Here is a 16,415-nt window from a genome sequence, read left to right as displayed (position 1 = left end):
ACTGACACAGTGGTGGCATAATGGTTCACAGAAACTCTTACTAAGTAAGAAAATGAAAAGAAAATGCTACCTTGCCCTAACACTAAGACGGGTTTCCTTGCTGCAACCAAAACTAAGAGTCTGTCAGGATGTCCAAGAACTAAAAAGAGTCCACCGTCCTGTGTCAAAAACCTATTTCCAACCATTGCACTTTAAACTAAACCAAAAGGTGTTTACTATCCTTTTGGTCTAGACGAATGCTCCCCTCTTCTGGACAGGTGCAGTTGGATATAGCATGAAAACTGGTTCAGGGAATTGTTTCCTTCTCTTGGTTTTTCCAGCAAAGTGTTTCTAATGTTCACAACTAAACTAGGGTGAATTACTCTTTTCCTCTGGTTCTCTTCTGGCTCCTTGCACTGCCAAGAGAATGCCTCCCTTCTCTTGGTTTTTCACAATGTTGACAAACACACCAGTGTGTACGACTCTCCTCTCAGGTTCACTCCCGGCTCCTTGCACTGCCAAGAGAATGCCTCCCTTCTCTTGGATTTTCACAATGTTCACACTTGCTCTGTACTTTCAAACATTGCAATCCGGTTTTGATCAGTTACAATGCAGGGTCATGTGGGAATATTAAAACGCGCAAACACTAATAGTTGTGAATTTTGTTTGGTAAATTGTTGTGAAGATCACATTCTTTTCAGTGATCTATGGATGGAAAAAATAATAATAATGAGTGGTATATTTGGCAAAGTTGTCTTTTCAAATAATGTCGGGTGGTAAGCTTGCTTTAAGGCTTTCTTACTTGTGTGCCAGGAAATAAGTGATATGCTGAACCAACTCACTGAAGGTTGCTTTAGGACACGGACACCCACACGGACCCACACACACACACACCCACCCTTTCTTTTTTAGCCTCTGAGGTCTCATGTTGTTATCCTGGAAGGCAGGATGGTGTGTCATGAAGTTCTGCTGCCAATTTCAAAATGGATTCCAGTGGATCCAGTTCCTCAATTGTTTTTTTACATATCTCCTGAACTGATTTGTAGAATGTTTCTGTGGTGATTTAACTCCCTACAAGTCAAGGCATCCGCTGTAAGCGCCCAGCAAATTCCAGTCTTTCCCTCCCTAGTGAACTATTTTCTCTACCTTACTCACTGCCCCTTCTTTCCCGGTCCCTTTTTACACAGCAGTAGCCTGCAGCTGTCTCAGAGTGCTAAATGTGATCTGCGGTACTGAAGAAAATACAGAATTGTAAAATTCTACTAAATAGAGAGAATGAAAAAGGCACATGAAATGTAGTTGTCAGGTCAGAGTGAGAAATAGAAAGGATGCAAATGGCATATAATAACAGCAGCTGCACTGAGTTATACCTTACCATATGACTTTCCCAGTCATATGGTGGTATTCTTGGGGGATTTGTGGCAGCACTTGACATGTGGGACATAAAATACAGAGAACCTGACATTTTACACAAGATATTCTTAGTTGGCAAAATAGTGAGGCCAATTAAACAATAGTGAAACATTCATTACACTTAGTACCCCCGATGCAGCCTGGAAAGAGGCTGCTTTGTGGGCCTCTAGCGACTGCACCATTGCATATGAGGGGCCATTTCCTGGGTATCGTGTGACACAGCACATTTTCCTTGCATCAACCTAATGGACGGATCTGAGTGACTGGTGCTGAGGTGAGTACATTATCACACTGTCCTTGTGCAGCTATTGTACAGCCCTGTGAGAAAGAGTAGTAAAAAAAGGAAAAGCAAAGGCAATAGATCCAGAAGGTGAGAGGCAAGAGTGGAGGGAAGACCAAATGAGAGAAAACGACCATAAAACTGTGCAAGAAATAGAAACGATTGGGAGATCCTACTCAGACGTGTAGTGAGCTCTAAGGAATCAGAAGAACTCCAAACAAACTAATGACTGATTTTGGCCCAGCCCTTACAATATTTAAGAGGCACACGACTATCAGGGGAACCACTGATTTCTCTGTAGGCCATCCGGACCATGAGCTTTTTGAGAAGCAAAGCATTTTGAGTTTGATGTAATAACCTTCCTTGAAATGGATATTCAGAGGAAGCACATATACAAACTGTCATCATATCCTGTGGCCCTAAAGACGAGGACTCAAATTCTATTACTAACCACAGTCTATGCTCAGGAGTAACCACAAAACTGACTAAACATACAAAGTGGTGTACAGAATCCAGACTATGACATGAGTCACAATTTGAATAAGAAAGCTGCAGTTGCCTTACTCTTTCACAAAACGCTGCACTTCCTCCTTGGTGAGAAAGACCTTAGTGCCTTGAGTCACTGTGTCAACCAGACTCACTTCCTGTATACAGTCACTCAGCTGAACACATTCCATTCTGCAGAGGAGAAAAACAAAGCCCAAGGTCAATGTCTACATCAAAGATAAAAAGCAAATACCAGGAATTGAGAAGTTGAAGCGTGTGCCCCCTTTCATGCAAGCTTTCGTATTGTAAAATTAGAATATAATGTTCCATTGATAAGTTGCTTAAGCTTCTAGGGATCAACTGGTCGGTCACTTCTTCAATATGTGAATCAAGATTCCTGGATTCAAGTATTTTGAGGATCACTGTTCTAGAGATAGACTGTTATGGCACTCTTATGTGGACTATAAATCAGGGATGAGACTCCAGTGCCTTTATTACTGGTTAATGAGTCCATCATAGAACCTTGCTCCTCTACGTGTGTGGGCAAAGATTACCTGATTCAAGTGGTTTGCCTCTTTGATAAACATCATTCTAGGCTTAGTTTCTCCTGTCCACTTTGGCCCAGGAAAAAACCATTGAAACTGAACACAAAGGGGATGAAAATGGGAGCTTGTTGAAAGTAGTGTGTTCAATTATATTTATCTACTGCACTCCTTACCACCCGTGCCTGTCTCAAGTCACACCATCAGTTCTGCATGGCGATGAGGAACAGTCACAAATGCCCACAGAAAGCGCTATACAATTTAATGAAATGCTTTAAAAAACTATGGACATACAGGCAGGTTAGTTTTTGACAGGCCTACATGTACTCTATTTCAGAAGAGATAGCTTGTAAGCTTTGGAATGTATGTCTAACACTCATGTGCATTTACATTTGCTGGACATTTCTGTGTGTCGGTGGGGGTTACTCACACCCATTCTGACCTGTAATAGAAGGCTGAGATCCAGCACTGAAACTTTTCTCTTCAGCCCATTTACACTGCAATGGGTCTGTTTTGATGTCACAGTTTCATCTTACCTCTCTGTTAGGTCTCCTGCCTCCCTGCTGGCTCCAGAGTAGCTGTCACTGCTGGACCTTGACGTCTGACCAGATTCCAAATTCTCCTGTGAGGACCGCTGAGAACTGTGTGCACTGTCATTCTCCTCCCAGCCTCCTCCAGCCAGGCCAGGCTGGCGACTGGCTGGGGGAAGACAAAAGGGAGTCGTCATTGTTATCCCCTTGAAGTCACCTTAACAAGATGAACAATATACCAAGAATACACAATATATAATAAGCAGTACCTCGTCTGTGGGTCGAGATTATAGGATGTGCTTGAGCCACTGAACAGCTAACACTAGGAAGGGGAGCCATAACTGCCTGGTAAGCATCTTCATCTGGTTTGCCAGGGCTGGACACATTTGGGCCAGGATGCACAGCACCGGACATCACTCCTGCTACCTTTTGTATGGTGGTCAACAACGATTCACCTTCAGGAGTGTAAAAGAGTAAGAGCCAGAGAGCCCAGGACAGAACATATTATTTCAGCTTTCTTCACAGACTCCATTACAATCAAGGCACAACATAAATAAAATGACAAACTCTACAAAATAACTCTTCTACACAAATTCAAAGTAGATGCTGTGTCTCCTTCTCCCAACATCAAACCTACAAAAACATCTAGATCCACTTGCCATCCTTTTTTACTACATTGCAGAATCTCACATCCTTGAAACAAATCTATTTCAAATCCATTTACTACAACGTGAAACAATATGGCACACGATTTGCAAGGTCACATTCCAAACGGCTTTTATAATTTTCAAATGTATAAGTGTTTTTAAGGAAGATCTTATGACAGCCAAGTTGCCAATTGGCCACCTCTGATCAGAGAACAATTTGTCATCCCAATTTCGGTCAAGGTTGATTTTTACATTAAAATAATCACATTTGGATTCAAGATGGCCGCCGGCAGCGATTAGACGTGCCGACGGCAGCTCTCGTGCCCTGAGGCCTGTCATCTGGGACCCACCACCCCCGGGGACATTTGGCAGCTGAGGAGGAGGGGTGTGACGTTGAGGGGCCAGGCGGCACAGGACTTTGGGTGCCGCGGACCCGGACTGCATATGGCGGCTGCGGTGTGCTCGGTGATCACGAGCGAGCCTGCCCACCTGCGGCGGGAGGTGCCGGCAGCTATCCATCGGTGGACAGGTGGTCTGGCGACGCAGGAGGAACCTCGGGACCCAGCGGGCGTCTGTCCCCCGAGGAGCAGTCCGACACGGAGGGCCGTGTCGGCGAGTGAGAGCTACCTCCAGGCGAGCGGGGCAGCACGACTCCTTTCTGCGTTGGGCGGCCGCCTTATAAGCGGGGACTTAAGTGGCGTGCAGCGGGCTGTCGGGGCCCTGGACGGCGGCGAGCAGGGGCGAGAGGAGGAGCTGCCTGCCCTGAGAGATCGCGGGCGCCCGAGCAGGTGAGGAGCGGGCAAGTTGTCGGGGGTGGGGGGGCGAGGTGCGGAGGTGGCCCCCCCTTGTTGGTTTCGGACGGCCCGGAGTAGACAGAATTGAGTGGCAGACCTCGGGAGTGAGGCGGAGGAGGGAGAGCCGAGCTGGAGGTGTAGTGGAGGCCCAACCTGGAGCGGGAAGAGAGAGGGGGGGCCTTGAGGGAGCTGCTTACCGGGCCCCTGCCCTCTCTGGCCTTGGTGGAGTTCCCGAGAGGAACGGAATATACTGGTGGAGCACAGGTCCCCCCGGCTGGAGCTGTTGTGAAGGGGGAGGGTCCCCCCTTTGACTGGTGGCCGCGGAAACAGTCGCCCCAAGTCAGGGGTTTGCAAGTGGAGGGGGGCCCTAAACAGCGTGCTGTGGAGAACTTGGGGGGCACGCTGAGAGGCGCTGGGGAGCGGGCGGATCTCCCTTGTCCCAAACCTTCGGGCTTTAAGGAGCGCAAAGGATCTAATGCCCTCTAGATCCAGGAGCAGGGCGCCGCGCTCGGGCCAGCGAGTGGGGGATCCCCTGGGCACCCTCCCCTCTATGTGGTCAGCAATGGATGCCGGGGGCAATGATGGAGACGACAGCGGGCACCACAGCAGGCATACCGCCCACGATGACACCGGAGCCGGGAACCTCTGACGAGTCTGGACCTTAAAGGCGAGATGCAAGCCCTAGGAGAGACCCTAGCCGAAACCTTTCAGGAGCAGTTCCAGATGTTGAGGTCAGACTTAAGTACGGCCCTGGGGGAGCTGAAGCAGGAAGTGGCCCAGTTAGGGGAAAGAACGGACCTACTGGAAAGGGGTCTGCAGGAAGTGGAAAAGGATGGTACGGCTAATGGGGAAGCTATTGATCTCCTGGACCTAGCGACCCGTAACTTGGAAACCCAACTGGAGGATCTTGAAAATAGGTCAAGACGGGTCAATGTTAGAGTGAAACTCCTTCCAGAGTCGGTTGTGGAGAGGGACCTGAAGCGAGAAGTTCAAAGAATCTTCATGGATCTGCTGGGCGAAGGGGACCCCGAGGCAATCGAACTAGACGGGGTGCACAGAGTGGGCCACCTCCCCGCGGCCCTGACGCTAGACCTCGAGATGTTCTGGCTGCGTTCGTGCGGTATGCCCAAAAGGAGGCAGTGCTGCGGGCTGCAAGGCTTCGTGAACCTGCGCAATATAAGGGTCAAGAAATGACCCTGTTTCAAGATTTGGCAAACAGCACCCTAGTGAAAAGGAGGACCATGCGACCCATCCTCAGTGAGCTCGCTAGGAAAGGTGTTAAGTACAGGTGGACTTTTCGACTCGGGCTGGTGTTCGAGTGGGAGGGTGTTCAAAGAAGGGCCACTACCTTGCAGGAGGCGGCTAATATTATTCACCTGGATCTCGAGAGCAGAGGGGGGGGGGAACTCTGGGGGAGCCCAGGCGGTTCAAGGAAATAGGGTTAAGCCATGGGCATGGTCGATTGTGGGAGAGAAAACAAGGAAGAAAGCCGCCCAGAAGCGCCCACAAGGGGGGAGAGAGGAGATTCCCCGAGGCGGGGATGAGGGGAGGGTGCCGGGCCTGGGATGACCCTTCCTCAGAGCTATGACTTGGGTTGGAGCATTAGCAGGGGGTGGTGGGACAACGGCTGTTAGGAGAAAATGGGCAGGGGGCGGAGGCGCATTTCTTGGATCACGCAAGGACTAGAAGGTCCGGGGAAGGGCAGGGGGGGGAGGATTAGGACCGCCCTCCAAGTTGGGGTTGGGAGGGCAGGGGGAAGGGCAGGGGAGGGTTGACCAGTTGGGGGAGGGGAAGGTGGGAGGGGAAAGGGGGGGGAGAAGAGTGGGGAGTGCTCACAGCACTCAGCGTGGGAGAGTTGCCCTGAGAGGCTGGCAATCGGGAGGTTGGCAAGTGTGGGAGGGGGGGGGAGGAATTTGGGGCCCTTATTAGATAGGATGGAGGGAACAATAACCAAGGGCCTTCTTGGTACTCCGGAAGGATGGCTGGTAATGGCGCAACAAGCCCAACCGCTCCCCTGAGGTGGCAAACACATAACGTGAGGGGGCTTAACTCCCCCCTTAAGCGTACGAAACTGGAGCAATTTGTCAGGTCCCACAAGCCAGATGTGCTTGCATTGCAGGAGACCCACCTGAGGAGGCGGGATCAGGGTCGGCTGCGTCTTAAGGGCTTTCCCCAGATCTGGTTTGCATCTGGCCCCACGAAGAGGGGGGGCGTGGCCCTTGCCTTTGGAAGGAGCATTGACTTTAAGCTCCAGGAGGTTCTCAGAGACAGCAACGGAAGGTACATTGTGGTAAGAGGGACTATAATGGGCTCATGCTATACTATTGCGTCTATATACGCGCCGAATGTAGGCCAAGACCAGTTTCTACGTGACACCCTGAGTACCATCGAGAATTTCGCCAGGGGCCAGGTGGTTTTGATGGGGGACTTCAATCTAGCTTGGGATAGAGTTAGAGACCGCTCCAGACGTGAGGAAGGGGGGGGGGTCGGGGTGGCCTCTCCCCAACTGAGGGAGAGATGGGCAGAGGCTGGCCTCCGCGATGTCTGGCGATCATTGCAGGGGAGTGAGGAGGGCTTCACATTCCTTTATGATGTTCATAGGACACAATCCCGTATTGACTATATTTGGGTTTCCGCCAGTCCGATAGGAGAGGTAGAGGCAGTGGAGGTGGGTCCTCTAGGAATTGCAGACCACAAGGTCGTACAAATGAAGCTGAGGTTGGGGAGACGTAAGCCAGGGGTGTGGGGTTGGAAATTTCCGGGGGAGCTTCTGAGGGATCCCGTGATATGTAGTGAACTAGACGGTAAGATTCGGGAATTCTTCGTGAGGAATACGGCCTCGGACACGTGTCTGAGTACGAGGTGGGATGCCTTCAAGGCTACTTTGAGAGGGGACCTTATTGCCTTGAAGGCGGAGAGGGATAGAGTGTTGAGAGGCTTGGAGATCCAGCTTGAGCGGGAGGTCGAGGCAGCTAGAGCCCAATTGCGGGAAACCCCCACGAGTAAGGTTTTTAGGGCCTACAGATTAGCAGAGGGCCAACTGGGGATCTTGAGAAACAAGAAGGCGGAGGAAGCCATGCTTAGGGTGAGACAAACCTTTTACGCAAAGGTCAATAAGGCAGGCTCTCTCCAGGCCCGCCTACTGAGGGGGCAGAGGGAACAGAAAGTAATTACGACCTTTAAGGACCAAAGGGGTAGACGACTGACCCGTGTTGAAGAGATAAAGGAGAGATTAGTGGAGTTCTATGAGTCCCTTTACTCCTCTCAAAGGCCGGCCTCTCTACTGCAGAAAGAGTTCTTGGGGAGCTTACCCCTCCCGCAGGTATCCAGGGAAGTAGGTGAGGAGCTGGGCCGTCCTATCACGGAAGATGAGGTGAGGGCAACTATTGCCTCTCTCCCCCGGAATAAGGCCCCTGGTCCTGATGGTTATCCCGCCTCCTTTTACAAGGCGTTTTTCCACCTTTTGGTTCCACATCTAACACAGCTGTTTAATTTGTTCCGTGGCAAAGGCGGAATTACCCGGTCGATGGAGGAGGCTAAGATCACCCTTATCCATAAGTCAGGGAAAGATCCGGAGGACTGCACCTCTTATCGTTCCATTGCCCTTATTAATACAGAGGCAAAAATCTTCACAAGGCGACTAGAGAAGCACCTTCCCTCCCTAATCCACCAAGATCAGTCGGGATTTGTAGTGGGTCGGCAAACTGCTGACAACATCAGGAGGGTGGCTCATCTGGTGGAGAAGTCCCGTAAGACGGCCACTCCGGTGATCCTCTTGGCGTTCGACCGGGTGGAGTGGTCGTTTCTATTCCTGGTGATGGAGAAAATGGGGCTCGGGGAGGGTTTCATTGACCTGGTTGCCGCCAATTATAGAAACCCTACGTCACGCATCCTGGTTAATGGGGAGATGTCCTGGCCTTTTAGGCTTCAGAGGGGGACGAAGCAGGGGTGCCCCCTCTCCCCCTTACTCTATGCACTTAATCTAGAGCCTCTCCTGTTGGCGATACGTCAAACGGTGGAAATCAGGGGGATCCCGTTCGGAGGGGAGCAACATAAAGTAGGGACCTTTGCCGACGACATGCTGCTCACATTAACTAACCCGAAGGAGTCCCTCCCAGCATGCATAGCGCTACTAACCGCCTTTGGTGAAGTCTCGGGTTTGAGGGTCAACTTCCAGAAGCCGGAACTGATGAATCTCTCTCTAGGGGTGGGGGAGGCGAGGGAGGTGAGGGAGGTGTCCCCGTTCAAGTGGAGCCCCTCTGGGTTGCGGTACCTGGGAGTTAAGATCACCCCTTCACTAGCCAGCTGGTATGGCGCAAATTATGAGCCAATTCTCGTAGCTATTAAAAAAGACCTACGGAGATGGGGTGCCCTGCCTATTTCCTGGTTGGGCAGGGGGCTGTCCCGTTGAGGGTCCCGGAGAGCTTCTTCAAGAGGCTGGACGTGCTGACCAGGGGCTTTGTCTAGGGGGGAGGAGATCGCGACTTTCCAAGCAGTTACTAATGGCCTCTAGGGAGAGGGGGGGGCCTGGCCTTCCCAGACTTTCGCCACTATCATGACGCGGCCCAGCTCAGGATAATCAAGGAATGGTTCTCGAAGGACTACCTAAAGCACTGGGTGAAGAGGATAGAGCGGTGGCTCGGCATCATTTGGGGGAGTTTCTTTGGCTCCCACGACGGCTGCGATCTCCACATCTCTATTTGAGTGATATTATGAAAAATGTAGTTGATAGTTGGGATCGGGCTGTAGAGAGGTGGGGGACTACGACTTTTCCATCGCCGTTTACCCCTATTTTCCATAATGAGGACTTTACTCCAGGAATGGAGAGGGGGGCGTTCCTGGATTGGGAGGAGGGGGGGGGATGTAGAACCCTGAGGGACATGTTCGTTGGGGATAGGGGGAAAACATTTGAGGAATGTAAAAAGGAGTTCGACTTGGGAGAAAGGGAGAGGCTTCGGTACTTCCAAATCAGGCATTGGGTCATGTCCCCGAGCATAAGGTTGGCCGCGACTAGGGATCTAACCCACTTCGAAAGGTTCTTAACAACCCATGAGGGCTCTAGGGGGCTTATCTCAGACTTATACAAGCAGTTGGAGAGAGGCAGCCCATATGTTAGCTGGTCTTACATGGCAGACTGGGGGCGGCATCTCGGGGTCCGGATGGAGCAGAAAGACTGGGAAAGGCTGTGGGCTCAGATCCCCAAAATTGCGAAGGCAATCCAGGTTCGGGAGGTTTGGTACAAGTGCATGGTGGGATGGCATTATACTCCCGCCCGACTTCACGCAATGAACCCTGCTACCCCGGGGGAATGTTGGAGGGGATGCGGGGAGTGGGGCACGGCTTCACATATCTGGTGGGATTGTCCCATTTTGCAACCCTTCTGGGTCGAATTCAAGCGGGCTATAGCTCAGGCTTTGGGGGGAGGAGCCCCTCGGGACCCTCAGGCAATCTTGATGGGAGGAGGTGTGCAAGGGGAGGAAGCAGGGGAGCATGGCCGCACCAAGGCGGCTGTGATATTCACGTTGGCCGCTATGTCCCTCATCGCGCAAAGGTAGAAGGGGCCCTCAATTCCTACGGAGCAGGATTGGCTGAGGAAGATGTGGGACATTGTCTCTTTGGAGTGGGCCACATATGCCGCGGACAACAAACTGGAGTCCTTCTACGCAGACTGGGGGGTTACACTGGAATACTTGAAAGGGGACTTTAGGGAACAATGGTGCCCTCAAAAACTTAAATTGTTGGACATCTATAGTTAAGAAAACGGGTGGGGGAGCGGACGCGAAGGCATGTCCGTTGATGCTGTGCCACGGGGGGGTGAGGGGTGAGGAGTTACGATTTTTGTCTCTGTCTTAGCTACTGTTGATTTATACTGGTTTTTCTTTATTAATGACATAAAAAAAAGAAGTTTAAAAAAAAAAAAACATTTTACCAGTCCTTTCGTCTTTTAAAAAAAAAGCAAAATGGACTTTGCCTACAAAATGCTTTTAATCCCCAAATATATATGACCTCTTAAATGAATTTTATTTGCTCTTTAATTACAATTAAATGTATTGCCTTCCATGTAATTAATCAACCAATGTTAAACACTAAACTACTTTTTGATGCGTACCTTTTTTGTTCCGCTATTACTTTAATAGGGTGGGAAATGTCAGTGAAAGTGGAATTTTCTTGCAGGACTACACATTGGTATAAATGTGCGGTTAAAACACAACAAATATGTTTGCTACTTTCTATCAGTATTGGAGTTCTGCTGGAGACCGATTTATTTCACCTTTATTCTACAAGCAACTTGAGGGAGTAGTACTATTGTGATATGAAATACAAGAATTTTATGTTTGTTGGAAAATCTCGATATTACATAGATCCTTGATGTCACAACGTCTTTGGTTACCAAATCCTACCAGAACTTAGTACCAGCACAAAACCTTTGGTGACTAGTACAAAAATACCCAATGAACCACTACTTTCAAGGGGACATCTGGAGTTGGGGGGTGCATCAGTACAAAAGTAGAAGTACAGAAGAGATCAAGATTTTTACTTACTGGTAAAACCAGTCTCTCTTTCCACAGAGTCATGAGAACATTTTAAAGTCAGATTCTAATAGGATGGAAGTGTCGAAGTCACATAGGAGGCCCTGCCTTTAGCAGCATAAGTAGCTCTAGAATCGGGAAAGTGCAAAAGCTATGAGATCCGCTAGCCCAAGGTGGTATGCAAGGATGATATGCAAGGGATCTTTCAGAGTCCCTCCTTGTGCAACCAACCCTGCTGCTGCATGAGATTCAAAATTAGATATGATGCAGTTTGACCTTCCCAATCGGTAATGGGGGAGGAAGAAACAGAGGCTTTCCTGGTTTCCTATACCAAGGTCTGGGTATATTCAGTCTTCTCCTTGGCAGACTTTATAGATAGGCTACGCTTCTGGACAAATTGGTCAACATGCAAAAGTGGTCGCATGTATTACTGGTTGTCTGGTCTTCTGATCTTTGTTTTTAAATAAAAAGTCACGCAAAGATGGTCTTCCCCATTTAATGTTATCTTTGCTCCCATTTGTTTTTAAAATATCTCCCACCAATGTATCGCTCACATTGGTTTTGAAATTAGTTTTGAAGGTTGCCACGAAGGAAAGGTGAGGAGGCACACCTACCTCACAAAAACGCACACTGCCGGCCCGGTTGACGCACACGAGGCCACGCAACGTCAGCACTGTAGGAAGCAGGCAAGGCAGGGACGGCTGGTTAAAGTTTTGGCCCTTAGAAGTGTTTATGGAGGAAAACCACAAGAACAGTAAAAACAGAGCTATTGCGCTGCTGGGCGGAGTAGGTTAGGTCATCTTAGAGGGTCCAGAGATGGGACACTATTAAGAATGTGGGGATGGATGGGACCCACATGTGGGGTTCAGGTGTTGTAAGGTGTGGCACGGTTGTGGTAAAGGGTCTTTGAGAGAGTGACCAAACAAAAAAGTTAAAAGGGAGGTAAATACATGTCTATGCAGTCCGCATTTAGCATCTCCATACCAACATCTAGGTTATTTAATGTTAAGCTCTTGACAATTAGTTTTCTTATGACGACCAGTTCGGATCAACCGAAATTGCATTTTATTTATTGAAAATAGAATGACCAGGGATTGGGGAGGAGATTTTTCAACCAATTTTTATGAGGATAAAAACCTGAAGATGAAGAGACACATGGTCAGGCGAGTCCGACTAGGTTATCCAGGAACAGGGTTCACAATTACCCGAGTGGAGCCCTTCCACTCCCTTCCACTCCCGTATCCTAGGGCAAGTGTTGGAACACTTATCCACCCCACAGCTGATAATGACACACGGTCTATCTGTTCCACAGGGAATTTGCTGTGGAAGGGTGTGACATTGCACTCACAAATTATGGATACTCATGACAATCAAATGGGAGATGCTACTTGGGTGTTTCAGTGTACAATAGAATCCCAGAACACTTCGACCCAACTACAATATGGCAGATAGTGGTTTTAAATACTTTGCTGCCACGGAAGCGCAATAAAGGGAAACCAATTATTCAGAGAATTGGGGGCAGGTGGATTGTCGATAGTTAAGGATGCTTATTGGGATTATGGAAACAGCTGCATCCCTGCACAGAGTTGAGGCAGAGGCCAAAAGGGAACTAATAGTTGGAGGTACAACTTAATCAAGAGCACTACAATAAGCACCCAGACAGAATGCCACAGTCAGGAAGATTATCAGGGAGCGAGGAGTAGTGCAAAGCCAAAGAAGGAGAAAAAGGGGATCACTGGAGGCTGCGATGAATCCAATGGAGGCATCACTGATATCCTGGCGCTAACCTCCCATGTGCACAGGGGGCGGGAGCCGCCCCCTGATCCTGACACTGAGGGCAACTATAGGAGGGAGGATCACATGGGAGGAGGCAGCCTCCGGTGAGATGTATGCAGCTAAACTGGATGTGTCTCAATGATACTAAAACCGAACTCATGTTGTTCGGGTCCAGTCGTTTACTAGCTAAGTTGGGGAAGGAGTATGAGACATTCCAGATTAATGAAGCCACTATCCAAGTCTCTAACCAGGTTAAAACCTTGGGAATGATGGTCAACTCCTCCGTCAATTCAGAAGCACAGGTTAATTATTTGCACAAGATACTGCTTATTACCTGCGTCTTATGAAGGCCATCAGTCCATTCCTAAATGAAAGCAATATGTCCACTATTGCTAGGGCCATCGTGTTATCCAGGCTGGACTATGGCAATGCCCTGCTCATTGGGGCATCTGTTAAAGATCTAGCCAGATGCCAAGTCATACAAAATGATGCCGTGAGGATCGTAAAGCATTTTAGGAGAAGGGAGCATACTACCTCGACCAGAAGATCGCTACACTGGCTCCGGGTGGAAGAGAGAATAAAGTTCAAAGCCATGACACTTGTTCATAAATGTCTCTACGGGAAAGCCCCTAGCTACCTCAAGAACAGTTTGGTATTATATACCCCGCAGAGACAGTTACGCTCCGAAGGCAAGAGCTTACTGATAGTACCCAAATACAAGCTTAAGACAGGTATGGGTAGATCTTTTGTAGTGCTGGCAGCTCAGCAGTGGAATACACTTCTGTTGATTACAAGCCTGGAAGGTAATCATTTAACGTTTAGAAAACTCTTGAAGACTCACTTGTTCAGGTAACTCTGGTGCTTCCCAGCCACATTCTTAGTCTCTTAGTCAGATTTAGGAGGTGTTATAGCTTTGTGTGTGTCTGTTAAAGCGCCCTGATGCCTGTGGGCGGCCAGCGCTATATAAGATAATATACAATACAATGTCATGGTATCCCACATTTGCCCATGAAGAGGACTCCTTTATATCAAATACCCTCATGGCCTATTACCCTACATCTATACCGCCTTCTAAGGAAAATAGAAAAACCCTTTCCCAAAAGCCTATAGACCAAACTTTCATCCCTGGTCTAAAATGTGGACGCTCCAAGATCACCTTTCCCAGTTATAATTATACACCATAAAAAACGACTTATCATTCACGACAGTTGAAAGTGATTTTCCAAGTAACCTGCATCTCCAATTTCTACTTCCTAACCATGGGCCCACTTATATCGGGGGCAACCAACTGGATTTCATCTTTTCACATTTTGCTGGTCTACTGGTCTCTGAGCCATTGCCCACAGAATGGTCTGACCATTTTCTCATTCCGTTTTCCCTGCCTCATTCTTATCCCAAAGACAAGCCTGTTCCCCTTCTGAAACTGCAACGATGTTGGTCTCAGGTCCCTATTGACAAGCTTTCCCATGCCGTTTCTGACTATTCTCCATCACAGAACTAACGGACTGAATGCTTGCAACGCCATGGTTGCAGCTCTTGCACATTAAGCAGAGACCTTAGCTCTACTTATGCTACGCTCTTTGCACAGCGCTCCCTCTGCTCCTTAGTACTCCTCTGCGCTGCAACTACTAAAATAAAAATGCTGCCGCGCTAAGCGGAAATGGCAATCATTGCCATACCCTGGAACCAAATTAAATCATATGTTCATGCCAGAAACCAGTATCAAAAAGCAGTTAAGACAGCATTATGCTGAGCGAATCCTCAATGCTTCATGTTCTTCTAATGAGCTCTTCATAGTGGCCAAGGAGCTTACTTCTCCTGTCCAGCCCTCTACCAAGGCTTCACGTTCCCAAGCTCGATGTGACCTCGTAGCCTCTTTCTTCCAAAATAAAATGTGTACGATTAGAGAGAACATCCGTGATGAAAGAAGCTTCTTGCTCCATTGAATCCTTATACTGTCCAGCTCCCAAATGCTCCAATATGTTTCAGTTTGCCCCCATCTTAGTATGGTTATAGAGGCACTCCACCAACTGAAATCGGCCTCTCCTATGGATCAAATTCCCCTTTATATTTTCCAGGATCCGGTGCTGAATTTGATTCCCTCCATTACTGAGGCTCTTCAATTTTCATTTAACACCGGGCTCCATGCTCAATCCTTGAAGCATGCAGTTGTCTCTGCTGCTCACGAACCACCATTTAGTTCCTGAGATGGTAGAAAATGATCGCCCTATATCGCTTCTCTCTGCTCTGTCCAAACTGCTGGAAGCTATTGATACTCTCCAACTCTCTACTCACTTTGAAGTTAATGACGTCCTTCACCCCTTCCAGGTGGGTTTCCATCCGCGGATGGGCACTGAATCTGTAATGGTGGCCCTCCATGACGACATTGCACTGGCATCAGACCGCGGAGAGACGAGTGCCCTCATCTTACTAAACCTCTCTGCTGTCTTTAACACTGTCCACCACTTGAGACTGCTGCAGTGTCTCCTGGAAGCCAGTGTTTCAGGAACTCCTTTGAAATGGTTTTTTCTTTTCTATCAGGTCGCACCCAGGTGGTGTCTCTCCCTCCTTTTACTTCTTCTGGCACAGTGGTTGATTGTGGAGTTCCTCAGGGATCCGCGCTCTCCCCTTTACTCTTTAATCTATATATGGCTGCCCTGGCTCGACTTATTACCAGTTTCGGTGTTCATTTTTTTACATGTATGCAGACGATACACACATCTTTTTTCGTCTAAATGTCCCTACAGATAGTCACCTGACTCTTCTGAAAGACTGTCTCTCTGCTGTCTGCCAATGGATGTCTGACAACAGGCTGAAACTTAATAGTGATGAATCAGAAATACTTTTTATCGGAAAGTCATCTACTGGTTGGACTCCCGACTATTGGCCTTCTTGCCTTGGGTTATGTCCTCAACATGCCAGCGTAGTGAAAAGCCTGGGCATTAAGATTATGCCTTCCGGCTCCAGAGAGGCTCAGATCTCTGTGGTATGCCATGGCGGCTTTGCTGAACTGAGTTTTAAGGAAGGTGCTTCCTTTCCTTCCCAGTAACGCTAAGAGTAAAATTGTCACCACCGCCATTGACTACTGCAATGGGATCTATTTGCGTCAACCGGCGGATTTACTTCAGTGACTCCAAATTCTACAAAATGCGGCAGCCAGGCTGGCCTTGAATGCCCCCAGACTTACTCACTCCCACGGCCTTCTGCAGCGCCTTCATTGGCTCTCGGATAGAGTTTAAAATGTTATGCATCGTTCATCAGGGTCATTCATGGCACAGGGGCCGCATTCCTTCAGTCAAGGCTGACCCTCTATCAACCCTAGAGAAACCTTCACTCGGCTGATCAGTTTTTGCTAACTGTCCCCCGTTTTCGGCGTACCCGGATGGGTGGCAGATCCTTTTCAGCGCAGGCACCCAAGTTGTGGAATGCTCTCCTGCT

At 48.8% G+C, this 16,415-nt stretch overlaps 1 protein-coding gene across 2 annotated transcripts in view; it reads right to left on the bottom strand.

Moving 5' to 3' along the window:
- The window catches only part of TEPSIN (TEPSIN adaptor related protein complex 4 accessory protein), a 389,886-nt gene that overhangs the window by 82,045 nt on the left and 291,426 nt on the right, over window positions 1-16,415 (bottom strand). For both annotated transcript variants that reach the window (XM_069655160.1, XM_069655161.1), the window contains 3 exons: window positions 3,500-3,685; window positions 3,237-3,399; window positions 2,237-2,350 (listed from right to left, as the gene is read on the bottom strand). In XM_069655160.1, coding sequence (XP_069511261.1) covers window positions 2,237-2,350; window positions 3,237-3,399; window positions 3,500-3,685 — 463 coding nt within the window. The remainder of the gene's footprint in view (window positions 1-2,236; window positions 2,351-3,236; window positions 3,400-3,499; window positions 3,686-16,415) is intronic.

The sequence above is a fragment of the Ambystoma mexicanum genome, chromosome 3q (assembly GCF_040938575.1).
Source record: "Ambystoma mexicanum isolate Mex_15411 chromosome 3q, UKY_AmexF1_1, whole genome shotgun sequence".
NCBI classification, from domain to species: domain Eukaryota; kingdom Metazoa; phylum Chordata; class Amphibia; order Caudata; family Ambystomatidae; genus Ambystoma; species Ambystoma mexicanum.
This window is presented reverse-complemented; position numbering and strand designations above follow the sequence as displayed.